We start from the raw sequence: 15,552 nt of genomic DNA, 5'->3' as shown, positions 1-15,552 counted from the left end.
GTGATCACTCCAGGAGAGAGGAGTGGTGAGGGGAGTAGAGAGGGGGAGGTCGGATGAGATCAAGACATCAAGTGTGTGACCAGCAGAGTGAGTCGGGCCGGAGGAGAGGATAGAGAGGGAGAGTGAATTGCAGAGGTCGCGAAAGAGCGCAGATGAGGAACAGGGAGAATCCAGATGGATGTTGAGGTCCCCAAGAAGGAGGAGGTGAGTGGTCGCCGCCAGGAGGGAGGAGAGCTCCGCCCACTCAGAGGAAGGAGGAGATCTGACCAGGTGACCGATAGATAATAGCTACGGTAAGAGTAGCCAGCAGAGAGAGAAATCCTGCAGACAAGGCAATTCGAAACAAGAGTAGGCCTGCATAGGAAGATGCAGGAATCCACTCCGGAAATATCAAGGCTAGACCACCACCAAGACGCTTGGATCTGGGCACGCAGAGGATCTTGCAGCCATCAGGGAGGAGAGTGTCAACCCTCGTGACAGAGCTGACCATGAAACATGTCTTGGTGAGACCGAGGACATTGAGGACGAGTTCTTCCAGGAGGTGGCAGATGTCAGGAGATTTATAGTGACTTTTTCGAATGCCATACTTTCAAAATGCCATTTTGTCGGCACAAAATTGGCAAAAAAAATGTTTTCTAATTTTTTTTAATTTCTAATAATTTAATTTCTAATAATAATAATAAAACCCACCTTTTTTTTGACACTTTTTTTTACTTGCGAAACAAACAAAAAAACAAAATAAAAAATAATACATTCTAAGAAAAAAAATTCGGCAAATTGTTTGACAAAATGGTATTTCGAAAATGTGTTTGAGAATTTTACCGGATACCGTCAGAGGAATGTTTGACAGCTGAGCGAGAGTTGAGATTGAAAATATGGAGAAGGTTACCAGCCTTGAAGGACTTCCCGGAAGGGGTACTAATCAGGGGTACGCCCTGCAGAGGTGTAGAAGGGGCCCAAGGGAAGGGGGGCGGGGGGAGAGTGCAAGGTAGCCAAGGAGGAGTCTGAGGGGGAAGCAAGGTAGATGAAGGGGGGAAGAGGATTGGCCTGAGGGCCTTGGATCATGACAGTGCCATTAAAGTAGACATTAATGATAACCTTAGAGGAGTGGAAGGGGTCCAGGAGTGCCTCCCACTGGGTGCCACCATTAATGGGAGAGGAAGAAAAGGGAGAGAGCACTGAGACCATATGAGCAGTCCAGTGGTCCGGCGAAGGAACGACAAAGAGGATGTCAGAGGGTCTGTCTGGAGGAAGCGCTGGAGTAGGTGACAGTGATAGGGAGACCAGGGTTAGAGGCAAGGATATCTTTTTTTAACTTCTTCCTACCAGACTTCAAGAGTAGGGTAGGATAATCAACGGAGAAACAGTTGGAAAAATAGGAGTGATAAAGAGAGCCATAGATGTCATGGAGGAGGGGGAGGAAAGGAAAGAGTAGTGGAGGGCAGGTGGGGGGACGGAGACAGGATGGGTTAGCACAGGGTAGTCACTGGGCAAATGTTACTAACAGCTACATTCAAAATTGCAACAGATGGTAGTAACAGCTGAAATCAAAATAGCAAGAGATGGTACTAACGGCTAAAATCCAAGCAGCAACAGAAGGTACCAACAGCTAAATTCAAAATAGCAACATATGGCACTAGCAGCTAAAATCAAAATAGCAACAGATGGTATCAAACACAGCATGGTTACAGGCAATAAGCATGGGAACAGTGTGAGAAGGGAGAAGGTGGAAAAGTCAGGGGTGTAGACTGACGAGAAATGGGTGGCTAACCCATGTTTGCAGCCATGATAAGTGTCAAGATAGTTCAGGGTTCCAGGAGAATTTGAGAGCATGATCCTCAAGGTGCTTGAGACTGGTTCAGGGAGACCTCATGCCCCGAAGCGGCAGCGGACAGGGAGCTGACAGGGGCCTAGGAGTGGGCCTATGGAGAAGGGGGCCGGCTAAAGCCTGCCGCTCCCGATAGTCCGATGTTATTAGCTCCAAGGCCAATCACAATGGAGGCAGGTGGGGATGGGAGAGGGCTCGGAGCTCCTTCATGGTTGCAGAAAAGCAGGCGGCCATCCTGGACATCATGCAACAAGGAAAACCGGTAAAGTATGAAGAATCCACCTGTGACAGGCAAGCGCGCCGCACCACAGTGGAGGAGGGTCTGCAGCAACGACTAAAAAAGGCTGCACAGGGATTGCCATACAGCTGAGACAGCTGAGCACATTTGAGGAGAAAATTCTCGGATCGCAGATATTTCTTATTTTTTTCAGAAATAAATTCTGCTAAAACAGGCGAGCAGCACCAGAAGGTGGGCATACCTCATGTGCTCAAAGAACAAGCAGCATTCCACCCTCAGGGATGCACTATCATGTTCTGGATGCTTGGTTAGGATTTCAAGATCAGATAAGGCTGGTCTGTACTACTTCGCAAAATCATTGTGGACTGCTGACCCCCACTACGGTGCTATTGGAATGATGCTGAGGTGGCGAGATTCCTTGATCTTGCATATCACCCTGTGTATCAGTGGTGTGGGAGGGAAGGCGCATGCGGTCATTCCGTCCCACTGAATCTAGAATGCATCGCCCAAGGAGCCGGTGCCCAGACCTTGCCAGGAAGCAAACGGTTGGCACTTCCTGTTGTCCCAGGAGGCAAAGAGGTCCATCTGGGGGTGTCCCCATTTGTAAAAGATTTTCTGCAAGACTAGGCCGTTCAGCTGCCACTCGTAGTTGTCCGCCCCCAATCTGCTGAGCCCGTCTGCCTCCAGGTTGGATTCCCCCAGCAGGTCGACAGCCGTGAAGTAGATGATGTTCTTCAGGGCCCATTCCCACGTGCTGACTGCGAACCAGCATAGTGGGGGGGGGACAGGTGTTGGGGGATATAGTACCTTCCTGCTGGTTGACGTAGAACATGCTGGTTGAGTGGTCTGTCTGAATGAGGACGACTTTGCCCTCTATAACCAGAAGGAAGGCTCTGAGGTCAAGCCAGGCAGCCTTCAGTTCCAGCCAATTGATGTGGTATTCCTGCTCCTGCCGGGTCCAAGTGCCGTGGAAGCAGAAGTTGTCCAGGGTGTCCCCCCAACCCTCGAGAGAGGAGTCCGTGGTGATGGTGACCTGCGGGGAGGGGCTGCCGGAAGGGCTTGCCCAGCCGAAGGTTGCAGTCCCTGGACCACCATGTGAGGTCTGGGTGAAGTGATGGAGGAACGTTTATCATCTCCGAGAGCCTCGCACCGGGTTCCAAGAGACTGCAAAGTGCAGCTGTATCCTCCTCATCCCGAGTCTTGTGTGGGGGACAGCCAAGAGGACTGCTACCATGAGCCCCAGTAGGTGTTGCTACCACCAAGCAGAGGTCACTTCTCTGCTGAGGAAGTGCGCAGTGGCCCTCTTGAGAGCCGCAATCTTGTCCTGAGGGAAAAACCCTCTCGGAGCACGTGTCCCAAATGAGACCCAAAAAGGTCAGTCTCTGTGTGGGTGTTACGCTCACCTGGTATCCGCGGGGACGCCACCCAGCTGTGAGGACTCTGGTATTCTTTTCAGACGCTCCCAGGTATGATCAGCAGAGAAGTTTTGCCTGGAATACAGGTGGGCAATGTTCAAGACTGGGCAACTGGGGTAAGAGCCTCCCAACACCCAGTAAGCCCGCAGCCCCTCCCCGGACCTTTCTTCACCTTATGGGTTTTGGCATGCTCTCCGTACTGCCTTCTTGGCAGGGGCGCGTTGTCCTTTATGGGCGAGTGCGATCTAGTTACTTCACTGATGCCGGTGCCTCTATGTTGGCTGGCACTGGAATAAAGTAGTCCCAAAACACAAGTCTTCATGAAATATGAGCCTGGCGCCAAGAGGGCTTCAGCAAAGGATGCCCGAGTTTGTTTGAGACCCGATCCAAGGCCCCTCTTGGCCCGTTTTTTTTTTATACGGGTCGTGACAGCGGGCTGCAGCTGCAACTTCTTGAGGTTGAGTGGGAAACCTGCTCGTGCAGTGTGTTCATAAGAGTGGGTAGTATGGTGCACTGCTTACGGAGATGTTGCCTGACGAGCGAGTCGTTGAGGTACGAGTAGATGTAGTGGCCCTTTGACCTGAGGAGGGCCGTCACTATGTTCATCAGCCTGGTAAAGACCCTGGGGGCCAAGTTGAGGCCAAAAGGAAGCACCTTGAATGAGAAATGGTAGCCCATGATCCTGAATCGTAGAAAATAACAATGAGGCTGCCAAATCAGGACGTGTAGGTACGTGTCCTTCAGATCCAGGGAACACATTCAGTCTCCTTTGTACAATGCCTCCGCTATCAAAGCTGGCGTAACCATCTTGAATTTTTGTAGCAGTAAGGAGAGGTTGAGGGTGGAAAGGTCCAGCACTACTCTCAGGCATGCCTTATCTTTTTTCAGAATGGCCAAAATCCTGGAGTAAAAGCCCAAGCCTCGCTGGGAGGCTGGGACTTCCTCCACTGCCGGACTCTCGACGAACGACCGGACCTCCGCCAAAAGAGTTGCTGTCCCAACCTGTGGGAGTGGAGGGGAGGAGGGAGGAGAGGCTGGGATAGGGAGGCGGAACCCTGTGCAGACTACAGAGAGGATCCAGGGAACCGTGAAATTCTGGTGCCAGAAATGTGCATGGAGAGCAAGCCTGCCTCCTACTGGAGACACATGGATCCGGAGGGGTGTGTCATGCCTTATTTTCCTTTGAGGCTGTTGCAGAGAAGGGGGACAGGAAAAGCCCTTATCCCCCCCCTCTTTGTTGTTTGCGCCGATGTTGAGTCGGTGAACTGTCAGGCTGCATGGACCTCCGCTCTTGGAAGCCACAGAACCCTCCGTATGTACGCCCCTTGTCCGAGCGGTGCTGTAACTGGGTGTACGTTTTGGGCGTGGTCTCTGTCAGGATGGATAAAGACTTAGCCGTTTGTGAACTGTTTTTCTTTTTGTTCAGCTCCTCGTCCGTTGTGGAGTGTAAGAGGTCACCCCCTTCAAACGGAAAATCTAAGATGCGTTCCTGGACATCCGGGTTAAATTTCATAGCACTGAGCAAGGCCGTTCTTCTCATGTCCGTGGCAATGCAGATGGCACGGCCAGAGGTGTCAATGTGGGACACTGTGGACTCCACTATGTCCGGCGCCACCATCTTGGCCTCTGCCAATAACGCCTTGAATCAGGATTGGCTCTGTGCCAGAAGCTCTGGGAGAAAATCAGCAATTTTTCTGCCAGAGCCTCTGGTTAACTGCTGCTAGCATGGCATCTGCGTTGGCTTGACGAAGGTGCAAGGATCCGTTGGAAAACAGCTTCTTCCCGTATGCCTCCAAGATCTTTTCCTCCTTGCCTAGCAGCGCCGCGGCGGAAGAGGCCGAGGACGACTGAGGCTTGGAGCATAGTGATGCCGCAGCGATCACCGAAGAGTGTGGCTGAGGGTATGCTGATAGCAAGAGTGTATCCCCCTCCATCTGCCTGTACTTGACGTCCAGGCGTCGACTGACCGGCTGGATCGTGTGGGGCGCCCTTTTTGGCCAAGGAAACTACATAATCTGCATCGGGATCCCTATTCTCGCCGTGGGACATAGCGTGAGGACTTCTGCGAGGACCCCCTCAGATGGTTGCTCGACCTCAGGTTGAAGAAGGCCCAAGTACTCAGCCAACCCCACAAGACGTTCATGGAAGGCCTTGGCTGATGACGCAGTGTCTGGGTCTTCCTCCTCATCTGTGTCCACCTGAGGGACCGGTTGATCTGACATTGGAAGAGGAGTGCTGGGCGCAGGAGGCTGGTACGGAACCGCCTGCACTATCGTGGGGGGGCCAGTGCAGGGGGCGGAGGCTGAACAGGGGCTCGCAGAGCCTGTACTGGGGCCTGCGGCGCCAGAGCCATTGGTGGGAGCACGTCTCTGATGGCGTCCCTTAGGATGACCCCCCATCCGAGGAGATTTCATGAGCCCGAGGAACCGTTCGTAGAAACTGTCCTCGCAGGCCGGAGTGAGGGTAGACGATATTGATGGGGTAGCGAGCGGCTGCTGGAGCCCTTGCTTGCCCTGCCCATATGGGCGCAGCGGGAACCTGCCTTGTACGAAGGAAGGGTAAGCTGTAGGCCACATAACTGGTTGACACCAGTCCCGCCTCGACGCACGTTCCTCCACCTGCTGCCTTCCTTGAAGCGGCGTTGGCCATATGTCTGGATTTTCTGGCGCAGCAGCCATTTTGTCGAGCTGCCTTCCACGTGCCTGCGTCATGTTTCTCGGCTCACTGGGCCCCGTCCAGGACTCTTGAGTGTGGATCATGGGGCCTACCCTGTTCCTCAGGCCGAGGCCTAGTGGAGTTTAGCCCTCTTCAGGTCTGCCGGTAGAACTGCATATAAGCGCCCCCTCAGACATGTCGGTACTAGGGCACAGACCTGGTAAAAGGACCTTTTGGTCCGCCAGCACTGTCACCGGGAGGATCCACTGACCCCTCGGCCTGTCAGCCGGTAGCTGATACAGCCTCGGTAATTGTGCCGGTACAAGGACCTGGGCGGTCCCTCCCGCTCGTGCGAGTCCTTGAGAAGGAGTCTCCTTTACGGGGTGCAATGGAAAAGAGCGGCCCTACCTTGGGCCTGGATCGAAAGTAGACAATGTCCTTTAGGTCCTTTGGAGGCGATCTCTGGAAAAGCTGCCTCCACCTGGCTAGTCTGTTCTTCAAAGACCTCGAGTAAAGCGCGTTGCACACAGTACAAGCTTGCCAGCCGTGGTCTGGGCCAAGGCACCGTAGGCAGAGGGCATGGGGGTTTTTAGTCGGGAAGAGTCCGTCGCAGGATGGACACCTGCTGAACCCTGTAGAAGTCGACATGCGCCAGGGAGGAGTGCGACGCCTGAGGACCGAGTACCTGAATGAAAAAAAGACAAAAAAGATAAGGAGAAGAAGTAGCTGCGCATGCAATTACATGGCCGAAGCCAAACCCAGTAGCACTGGTGAATTCGGCCCGTTCCCGTCGATGCAGAAAAGGGGACAAAGTTGTGGCACCGGAGGGCGGAGTCAGGGCAGCGCAGGCTCCCTGGGCAGCACACACCCACGCGCCTCTAAATTTAAAGGGGAAGAACGTTTTTTCTGGTGAAAAAGGTTCTGTCTCCCGTCCCTTGGAAGGGACGCCCAGGCAGTATGGAGGAAAGGGGACGGGATGTAAGAGTATGGAGTGAATCTACTCGATAGATCCTTGACTGTCTACGATTGATTCTTCTTCGATGGCGCCGATGGAACGTCAAAGAACGCATCAGCTGCTGATGGCGTCAGTGGCTTCGACAGTACGCTAAGGATTTCACTGGTCTCTGGCTCTCAGGTGCACAAGGTGGTTGTTGAGTCAAATCCCTGCTGGTCTTTTCGGGTGCAGTGGGCTCAATGGTCTTCTTCCCAGAAGAAGAGAAAATGGGTAGACACGTTTTCTCGAAGACCTGCATCATTTTGATGCAAACACTTCCCACTTATCCACCGAGGCAGATTTAGATGGAAACCGTGCCTGTCTCACTGAGGATGAGTCTGTTGAAAAATGCTTTCTTCTTCTTCGAGTAGGATGGTTTACGAAGTTTTTCTGACCATTTTTATCCTTCTCAGGCAATTTATCGGCCCTGGAGCTCTTTTCATCAGGTCTTCAAAGGCATCGCAGTTGGGGACTTCAAAGACGAACGACCCATGTCCAATTTGGAGGCTCTCTCCTTTAAGGCTTCCAGTGTCATAACTTGACATAAGCCACAATCTGCCACAACGTGGTCAGTTCCCAGGCACCACAGAAACTCAGAGGATCAGTGAGTAACATTTTTGCGCAGCAATGACGGCCCTTTTTGAAACCAGAGGGTCTTGGAGTAGACATAGTGAAAGAATTCAAACACATTTTGAAACAATTAACTGCATCAGAGGATTTCTCTGAAGCGAAGTTCCAGAGTAGCGTGCCGGGCATGCAGAAATAAGCAACGGAGGTCACGGTTTAGCAAACATGCAATTTGTACCGCATGGACATACCGTCCGATCACGAAGACGATGACCAAACGGTCATCTACGGCAGTGTGCATGACATCCCCCCCTGCTGGGAAAAAGTTTCACAGAGCTGCAAAGAAGGAAAATACATATCTAAGATGAGGAGTCTGTGGGAGGACAATCCATTAGAATTGATGTGCTCCACGCACTCATGCAGATCCAGAGGTCGCTCACCATCTGATCCTGGAGGTGAGCAGCCCAGCTTGTCAGGAATGTGCCCATGACTAATGTCATTTGTGGCCAGGGTTGTCATAACAATACACCCTTCAACTGGCTGTCCCTCAGAGATCAACATTCTAGGTCCATGAACACCTTTGCTGAGACGTGGAGAAGGTGTGAAACCTCTGTAGCGACCTCATGCGTATTCTAGCCTCTGGCACTACAAGGATGCAGGAGTCCATAAGATCCAGAAATTGCCAAAGCTGTCCAATAAGCTAGATATCCAGGACAAGTGCACCAAAGTCTGGGCTGGGGAGCAAGCTCGGACAAGCCAATCATCCAACTTTGGAAAGACATGCAGCGAGACGCTACCACTGCCAGCCTTGATCAAGACCCCAGGTGCCAAAGAGAAGCGCAATGACAAGAGCTTGAATTGGTAATGGCAATTCCATACCTTGAATCACAGGTACTTCCGTGCCTTCCAGTGGATGGGCCCATGTAAGTATGCATCCCAGAGCTCCTGGGAGACTACCTAAACCTGCAGGTCCAGGGCCTAAAGGATCTGGACTAGAGTAACCATGTTAAACTTGTTCTTGTGTAAGTAGAGGTTCAGAAGCCTCAGATCCAGGATGGGGCCAAGGCCCCCGTTGTTCTTCAGCACCAGGAAATAGGTTGAATGCCAGCCGTTGTCTTAGAGTAGGGAGCCGAGTATAGGCCCCTTTGCCAGAAGCAAACAAACCTACTCCAGCAGGCGAGGATCCAGAGGCAGGAACTTGCCACCCATAGGATGCTCCGGAGGAAAATTAGCAATGCAGAGACAGTATCCCTGGTGAATAACCTATAAGGTTCAGGTCTAGGAAGTAATCATCCTTTCCTAAATGGGGTATTCTGCCTCGCACAGGAAAGGGATGCTGGTAATTTGATTCATACACGCCTCGCACGTGAGGCAGCAAAGGGCACAGTGGAGGTTGAGACGCCTCTACTGGGTGCACCTTTACGCTGACTCATGTTAGAGCAGCCATGCACCCACTTCCCTGAGCGTGCCTGACTTCTTTCCCCCTGTGTGCATAGGCGGTGAAGGGGCGAAAGCCACTGCCCACAGGGCTAGCAGGCTGCTGCTGTTGGACAGGTAGGCCCAGAGACGTTGCAGTAGCCTTGGAAGCATGGAATTTCTGAAGCGATTCTTTGTATCAAACAGGCTGTCTACAAGCATCTCCTGGGCATGCGGGTCTGACGTTCACTGCCAAGACTATTTCCTCAAAACCATGTTGGTGGCCATTGTCCTGGTCACACAATCTGCGGTATTCAGGCCCAATTGGGAGGATCTGACAGGAAGTTTCTTTGCCGTCCTTCACCAGAGCCCCCAACCCTCATGTCATCATCAGGTATGTGTTCTGCTGCCTCCAAGATGACAGACTAAAGCCCAAAAGAAACTGTGGCTTAGGCACTTGAGGCAGTGAATCACTGCAGCTCCATACATACTGGCCACGACAGGTCCAGTGAAAGGTATGCTTCAATGCCAGTCAGAGGCATACTGCACTCCAGTGGAGGCAACTTGTGAATATCAAAGATGAGGGATCTGTGGGATGAAGGAATTCTTTATAAAGAATCAGGTGCCTTAGCAGGCCACAGTGATATTTTTAAGTTGACAGTCAGAAGCTTGCTAAAGGGCTCATCTGAAAAGCTGGCAAATCCCAGGAACAGGGATAGAGGAATACTTGTTGGTGCCCACACCCAGAGACGACAGAGTGAGCTAAGAGCCTGCTGGTTGAAATAGTCCTGACAATGGCAGAGCACAAACACAGAACAAGAGCCTAGAGCTTACAGAGTAGTATAGCTCAGACACTGTGGAGACTAGACCCAGAGAAGCAGACCGCACCAAGAGCCTTTTGAGAATACATTTCAGACACTGGTGGAGACCGGACCAGGAGGAAAAAAAAGTACAAAAAAAACATAGTAGCCCTCCTTCCAAAAGCTAGAAAAGTGTCTAGTGCGTTTTAAAAACACAAGTCTGGCGAAGACCCTATGCAACAGGGAAAAATAATTGCTGGTAGGAGAGAATAAAAGGAAGCATTGACCCTAAGCAAGAAAGACGAACATACTTGCTGATAGGAGAAAGTAATCAACCTAAAGCAGGGTGTGAGTCATCAACGCAAGTATCATTCAAAATATTGGGGAGGAGGGTGACCTACAGCTAGAGGGTAATGTCAGAGCCTAATATACACACTAAAGCAAAGTAGGGAGAGAAGTACTTCTTGTTAGGTGGAGCAAAGAAGCAAGTTGAACCTTATATTTCATGGACCAGGAAGGCAAAAGGCCACACACACTACACTTCCTAGGCAGATGCACCCAAAGTGCACACTGTGGTAAACACATTTAGTACATATTGTTACACTTACCCGTATTCCTCTTGGTTCTTAAATAATGGGAGTGTTTGATAGGGCAGTGTCCCAGGACTTATTATCACTAGCACTTTTGTCTCAGATTCAGTTCTATTTTGTGTTTTAGCTACTTTATTATTTTAACTGTCTCAATTTTAGACACATAACAATTGAGTTATGCCGGTGCTTCAGTGTTAGTTATCCATATTTTAATGAATGACAATGTGCTAGAAGGTTGACAGTGCTTGGCGCAGTGTACCCTGGCCTGCACACTTCTTTCAGTCAGGCTACTTGGTCATTGCCACCACTCTACTCTAGTAACAGACAGCAGCGCTGCAGCATGGGAGGGTAAGGGGGTATAAGGGCGACTTAGGTATGTGGTATGGGCGCATCCAGAAAGTGCTATGGCAGTCACATGGCGCTGATGCTGCTGAAACTCTGCAGGCAGGATCACTAAACAGGCACCTCTTGGAACTCATTTAGTAATGGTTTTGTCAACATTAGTGCAAAACTCAACTATAGAAAGCTATCAATTTTGCACTATTGCAGGTGGATATATGTTTAAACCTTTCACCTGTCACTTACCAAATCAGAAGGAATGATAAAGACTGTGCATTCAAAGCAAGAGTTAAACATTGTGTCTCATTTCAGACCGCAACTAGTAAATCATTTAATTTTAAGTGATATTGATTAGCATTTGTAAATTGCAATCTGCTGTGTGTAGTGCACCCATGGCCCTAAAAGGGCCAGTGGGAGGTACAGGAGCAACCCCAAATATGTTGAAACTGCAGTGAGCAGCAGTGGGTGGTGAGCTGTCGCCTGATGTGACACAGGTATGGTAGAAAATATGTAGCATCTGTAATTATTGATTTATTCTGCAAATTAAGCACAGACTCCTCCCTATTGTGGCAACTTGCAAGCATCACTACAAACCCCTTCTAGGCCCGTTGTGTGGGCTTTAGAAAACTATATAAAGAATTATAGCTGGGCACCTATTAACTGTTGGGATATATTGCACCAAAGAGCTCAGTGTGGGATCAGGAAATTAAAGTAAGCCAAAGTTGTCTATGATGTCACTATGACAACATATATGGAAGCTAAAAGTCTATAGTTTTGTTGGGTTTGGCCCCCTTGTGTCTATTTCAGCCCCTGGGCCATGCCTCCCCTTTAGATCCCATTTGTGGTGTAAAGGGGAGGCATGGGAACTATATAAATCACCACACAGCTAACCTAAAAGCAAATAAATACCTGCCAGAGAAGATATCATACCCTCTAACCCTACCATGCTGTGCTTTGTCACAGCATGTGATTTTGTAATCTATAATCCTGTCAGGACATCACGGTAGAAGGATACAGCATCCAGAAAGGGAAATGATTGCAAATGCTTCAGAGAAAATAAATTTACCCATTCAAAGATTACATTTAAATTAAAAAGACTAATGGAACTGTTTTGTTTGCATTTCTTAATCCACAACATCATTGAGTGAACAAAATGAGCATTCAGGCTAAACAAAGTTCATAAACCATCCTTACTTGCATGTGGTCTCCAGCAAGGACAAGTCGTGTGTGTTTATTTGCCAGTGCTAGAGGCATGATGGTCTCACACTCCATGGCTTGTGCAGCCTCATCTAACAGTATATGCGTAAAAAACCCTGAAAAACATCAAAGTAAGTATTATCTAAGGAAATAGAAATAAATAAGTGGCAATTCATATTTTTCATTACAGGAAATATGATGGTCAAATAAAAACAAATTGAACATTAATGTCACAAACATTACTATATAGTTACTGTTACATTAAACATATCCACATACATTAAATGGCATCACAATGCCACTGTGGTTTACCAACTGATGGTCAAAAGTGAAATTAACTATTTTAGGAGTATGCTGTAACCATCCAAATTAAAACAGGAGAAAGGTTTGCCACTTCTAAAACCCCCCAAATATAACCTTCAAGTGTAAAAGGTCTTGAGGAATAAATTATAAGTTACTCACCGTAATGACTTACGTACTCTTAGTCCATAGTCCCCTTTTGTTAGGCAGAATCCTGTGCAGTGCCCTTAGGGACCACTACACACAATTAAGACTACGGGTGGCAATACAAATTTTACCTTTGGTACAAGCCTGTCCCGCTATGTCAGAGTGGTAGCAGTGGCGGAGCAGCCACGCTTATCTCAAGAGTATATGAGCAGTAGCAGAGATTACACAAAGGGACCACAGTTACTGTGACTCAAGCAAACACTGACTCAAGGTCTCGGGTAGAAAAATATAAGTACATTTATTTTTTAAACCATTTGTTATAAACACAACACTTCTATTAAACTTAAACAAAAACCACACGTTAAATCTACTACAACTAACCATTTCACTTTGTATAGTATGTCTCAAGGTAAGTACCCTGTGTTTGAATGAACCGGTGTTAGGAACAAAACACGTTACCGCGAATACGATTGCGATCACTTTTTGACAGTTCGGTCTACTGAATAAACGTGTATCCGTGACATGAAATGCTACCGGGGCAAACACACACTTAGCACCTGAGATACCCAGAGGGAGTTGGAGGCAAAAATCACAGGCAATAGTTTGGTTAGGCAGACAGAATTGAGAAACACTCAGAGACAGGAGTACCAAAGTCAAAGGGCTGGAGCCAGGGTCAAATGACACCGGGGGTTCTGTTGCCGAAGATCACACAGTCAGACAGTTCACGATTCAACGTAGCCAAAAGTACTTCGATATTCTCAATGTTCGGAAGCAAAGGTTATAAGAAGGAGGGAAGACAAGGGCAAGCCTTGGAGATGAATAAAAGGGGTTCACCCAGTTTCCTCAAGCAGAACACAGTACCTTATTCCAATGGTGCAGCTGGCGCCCTGGCAGTTGTTCCTGTTGGTTTCCCGCAGACCCACGATTCCTGGAGTTTCGTTGTGAAGGACGACGTCTGAAGGGGGTCTGCACCACACAAGGATGAAGCCGGCAGCAGCAACAATGAATAAAAGGTGAGCTCTGTAAAAACAGGAGAGGCTCTTCAAATGGCTATCCAGACCACTACATCTGTGTGCAGCGATTTCGACCAAGGAAGGATCCTCTGGCTGTGGAAGATGAGCTGGTTATCCCCACCAGGCTCAAGGGAAGAAGACTCTGGAATGGATCTTCTCTTGGTTGTTGAAGGGTAGTTAGCTCAGGACTGCAGCAGGGCTTCACCGGGACGGGATAGTTGCAGCAGCCGTTATTCTCTCCGCTTCTCTTCGGTTCCTTGTAGTTCCAGTGGCGACTCTCTGACTTCTAGCCCAAGAGACCTGCCTTTTATGCGCAAAGCCCCCATTCACACAGCCTGGCTGTCAATCACCCAGCAGGGGGGTTGTCCAGCCCGGAGAACCACCTCAGCCAATCATGGCAAAGTGCGACTTGGGTTTCCAAGGATACCCTGTGCAGGGGGTGACTGCACCCCTCCCTCACATTCAGCCCACCTAGACACCCAGGCGCCTGGTGGAGGGCTTCTGAGTAGGAGCCCGCCAAAAGACGGTGAACAAAGAAGGCAAACCTAGTTTGCCGCACAAAGTAAAACACAAGAAGGACTTTAACAAAAGGAAATGGTGAAGAAACCCAACCAGAGCCAAAACGAAAGACGATTTGGTCAAGCAGGGTTAAGTTCGAGGCTAATATAATAGCCAAGAACAATACCACGTTTATCTAGTATAATCGCGGTAGGAAAATTAGGGTAGATACCACTGCCACCAGCCAAGTCTAAATGTAAAAAGAGCGAAACAATGCTCTAGGAGGTACAGATAAAAAGGGATACGAATTAACCTTTTCCAGTACTCCATGGAAGATGGGGTGTACTGGATCTGTGGTAGATTGACCAAGTAAAGTTAATGGCAACTTTACCCTTTTCCGAGGGACTGTAGTCCGTCTCAGAAATGGAGTCGGGGGAAGTCTCAAAGACAACCATGTGCAACAGCACTGAAGGTGCTGGGTGACACACAGCAAGAAGGGGGCTACTCAAGTGGTGTACTTCAGAGTCCACAATCAAAAAACAGAGAAATACACATGGCAAAACAGGTAAGAGTGGGGGAAAAGCTCACACTCTTACCAAGTGGAAAAAAAAAACTCCAGACGTCCAGCAAAGCTGCTGGGGGGCATACTAGGTGAGGGAAATTAGCCATAAATGAGAATTCTCCCTAACACTTGCGCCGGCTCTGAGACGGCAAGCGGTACGGCTGCCTGGATCTACGCTCCTGGAAACCTCGAAACCCTCCGTATGTACAACCCCTATCGGAGCGCTGCTGAGATTGGGTATACGATTTGGGCGTGGTCTTTGTCAAGATGGATAAAGACAAGGCCGTTTGTGAGCTGTTTTTCTTTTTGTGCAGCTCTTTGTCCGTGGAGGAGTGGAAAAGGCCCCCCCACCCCTCCTCGCTCGGTAGATCTAATATGCGTTCCGGGACATCCGGGTTGAACTTTGTAGTCCGGAGCCAGGCTGTGCTTCTCATGTCTGTGGCAATACATGTGTCACGGCCAGAGGTGTCAATATGGGCCACAGTGGATTCCATGAGATCATGCACCACATGCTTGGCCTCGGGCAAGCTCCACCATAAATCGTGATTGGCTCTGGGTGGGGAGTGCCAGAAGGAAGTCCGCAATTTCCCACCATAATCTTTGGTTGGCGGCAGCCACATTGGAATCTGTGTTGGCCTGACAAAGATGTATGGATGCGTTGGAATAGAGTTTCTTGCCGTACGCCTCCAAGATCTTCTCTCCTCCTTGCCTAACAGCGCCGCAGAGGAGACGGTGGCTGAGGACGACTGAGGCTTGGAGTATAGGGATGCCGCAGCCATCACTGAGGAGTGTGGCTGAGGATGGTCCAAAAGCAAGAGTGTATCCAGGCGTAGACTGACCAGGCTGGGCTGAGTGTGGTTTGAGCCAGCCCTTCTTTGACAGGGAGACAACATCGGTCTGCAGAGGAATCCCCAATTTGGCAGAGGGGCGTCGTTTGAGGACTTCCGCCAGAACCCGCTCTGCTGGCTTTTCGACCTCAGCTTGGGGTAGGCC

General features: G+C 49.6%; 1 protein-coding gene across 9 annotated transcripts in view; it reads right to left on the bottom strand.

Moving 5' to 3' along the window:
- Window positions 1-15,552, bottom strand: part of HELZ (helicase with zinc finger) — a 2,743,493-nt gene that overhangs the window by 1,035,324 nt on the left and 1,692,617 nt on the right. For all 9 annotated transcript variants that reach the window (XM_069655034.1, XM_069655036.1, XM_069655035.1 and 6 more), the window contains one exon: window positions 12,037-12,155. In XM_069655034.1, the coding sequence (XP_069511135.1) occupies window positions 12,037-12,155 (119 nt within the window). The remainder of the gene's footprint in view (window positions 1-12,036; window positions 12,156-15,552) is intronic.

Source organism: Ambystoma mexicanum, chromosome 3q, assembly GCF_040938575.1.
Source record: "Ambystoma mexicanum isolate Mex_15411 chromosome 3q, UKY_AmexF1_1, whole genome shotgun sequence".
In the NCBI taxonomy this organism is placed as follows: domain Eukaryota; kingdom Metazoa; phylum Chordata; class Amphibia; order Caudata; family Ambystomatidae; genus Ambystoma; species Ambystoma mexicanum.
This window is presented reverse-complemented; position numbering and strand designations above follow the sequence as displayed.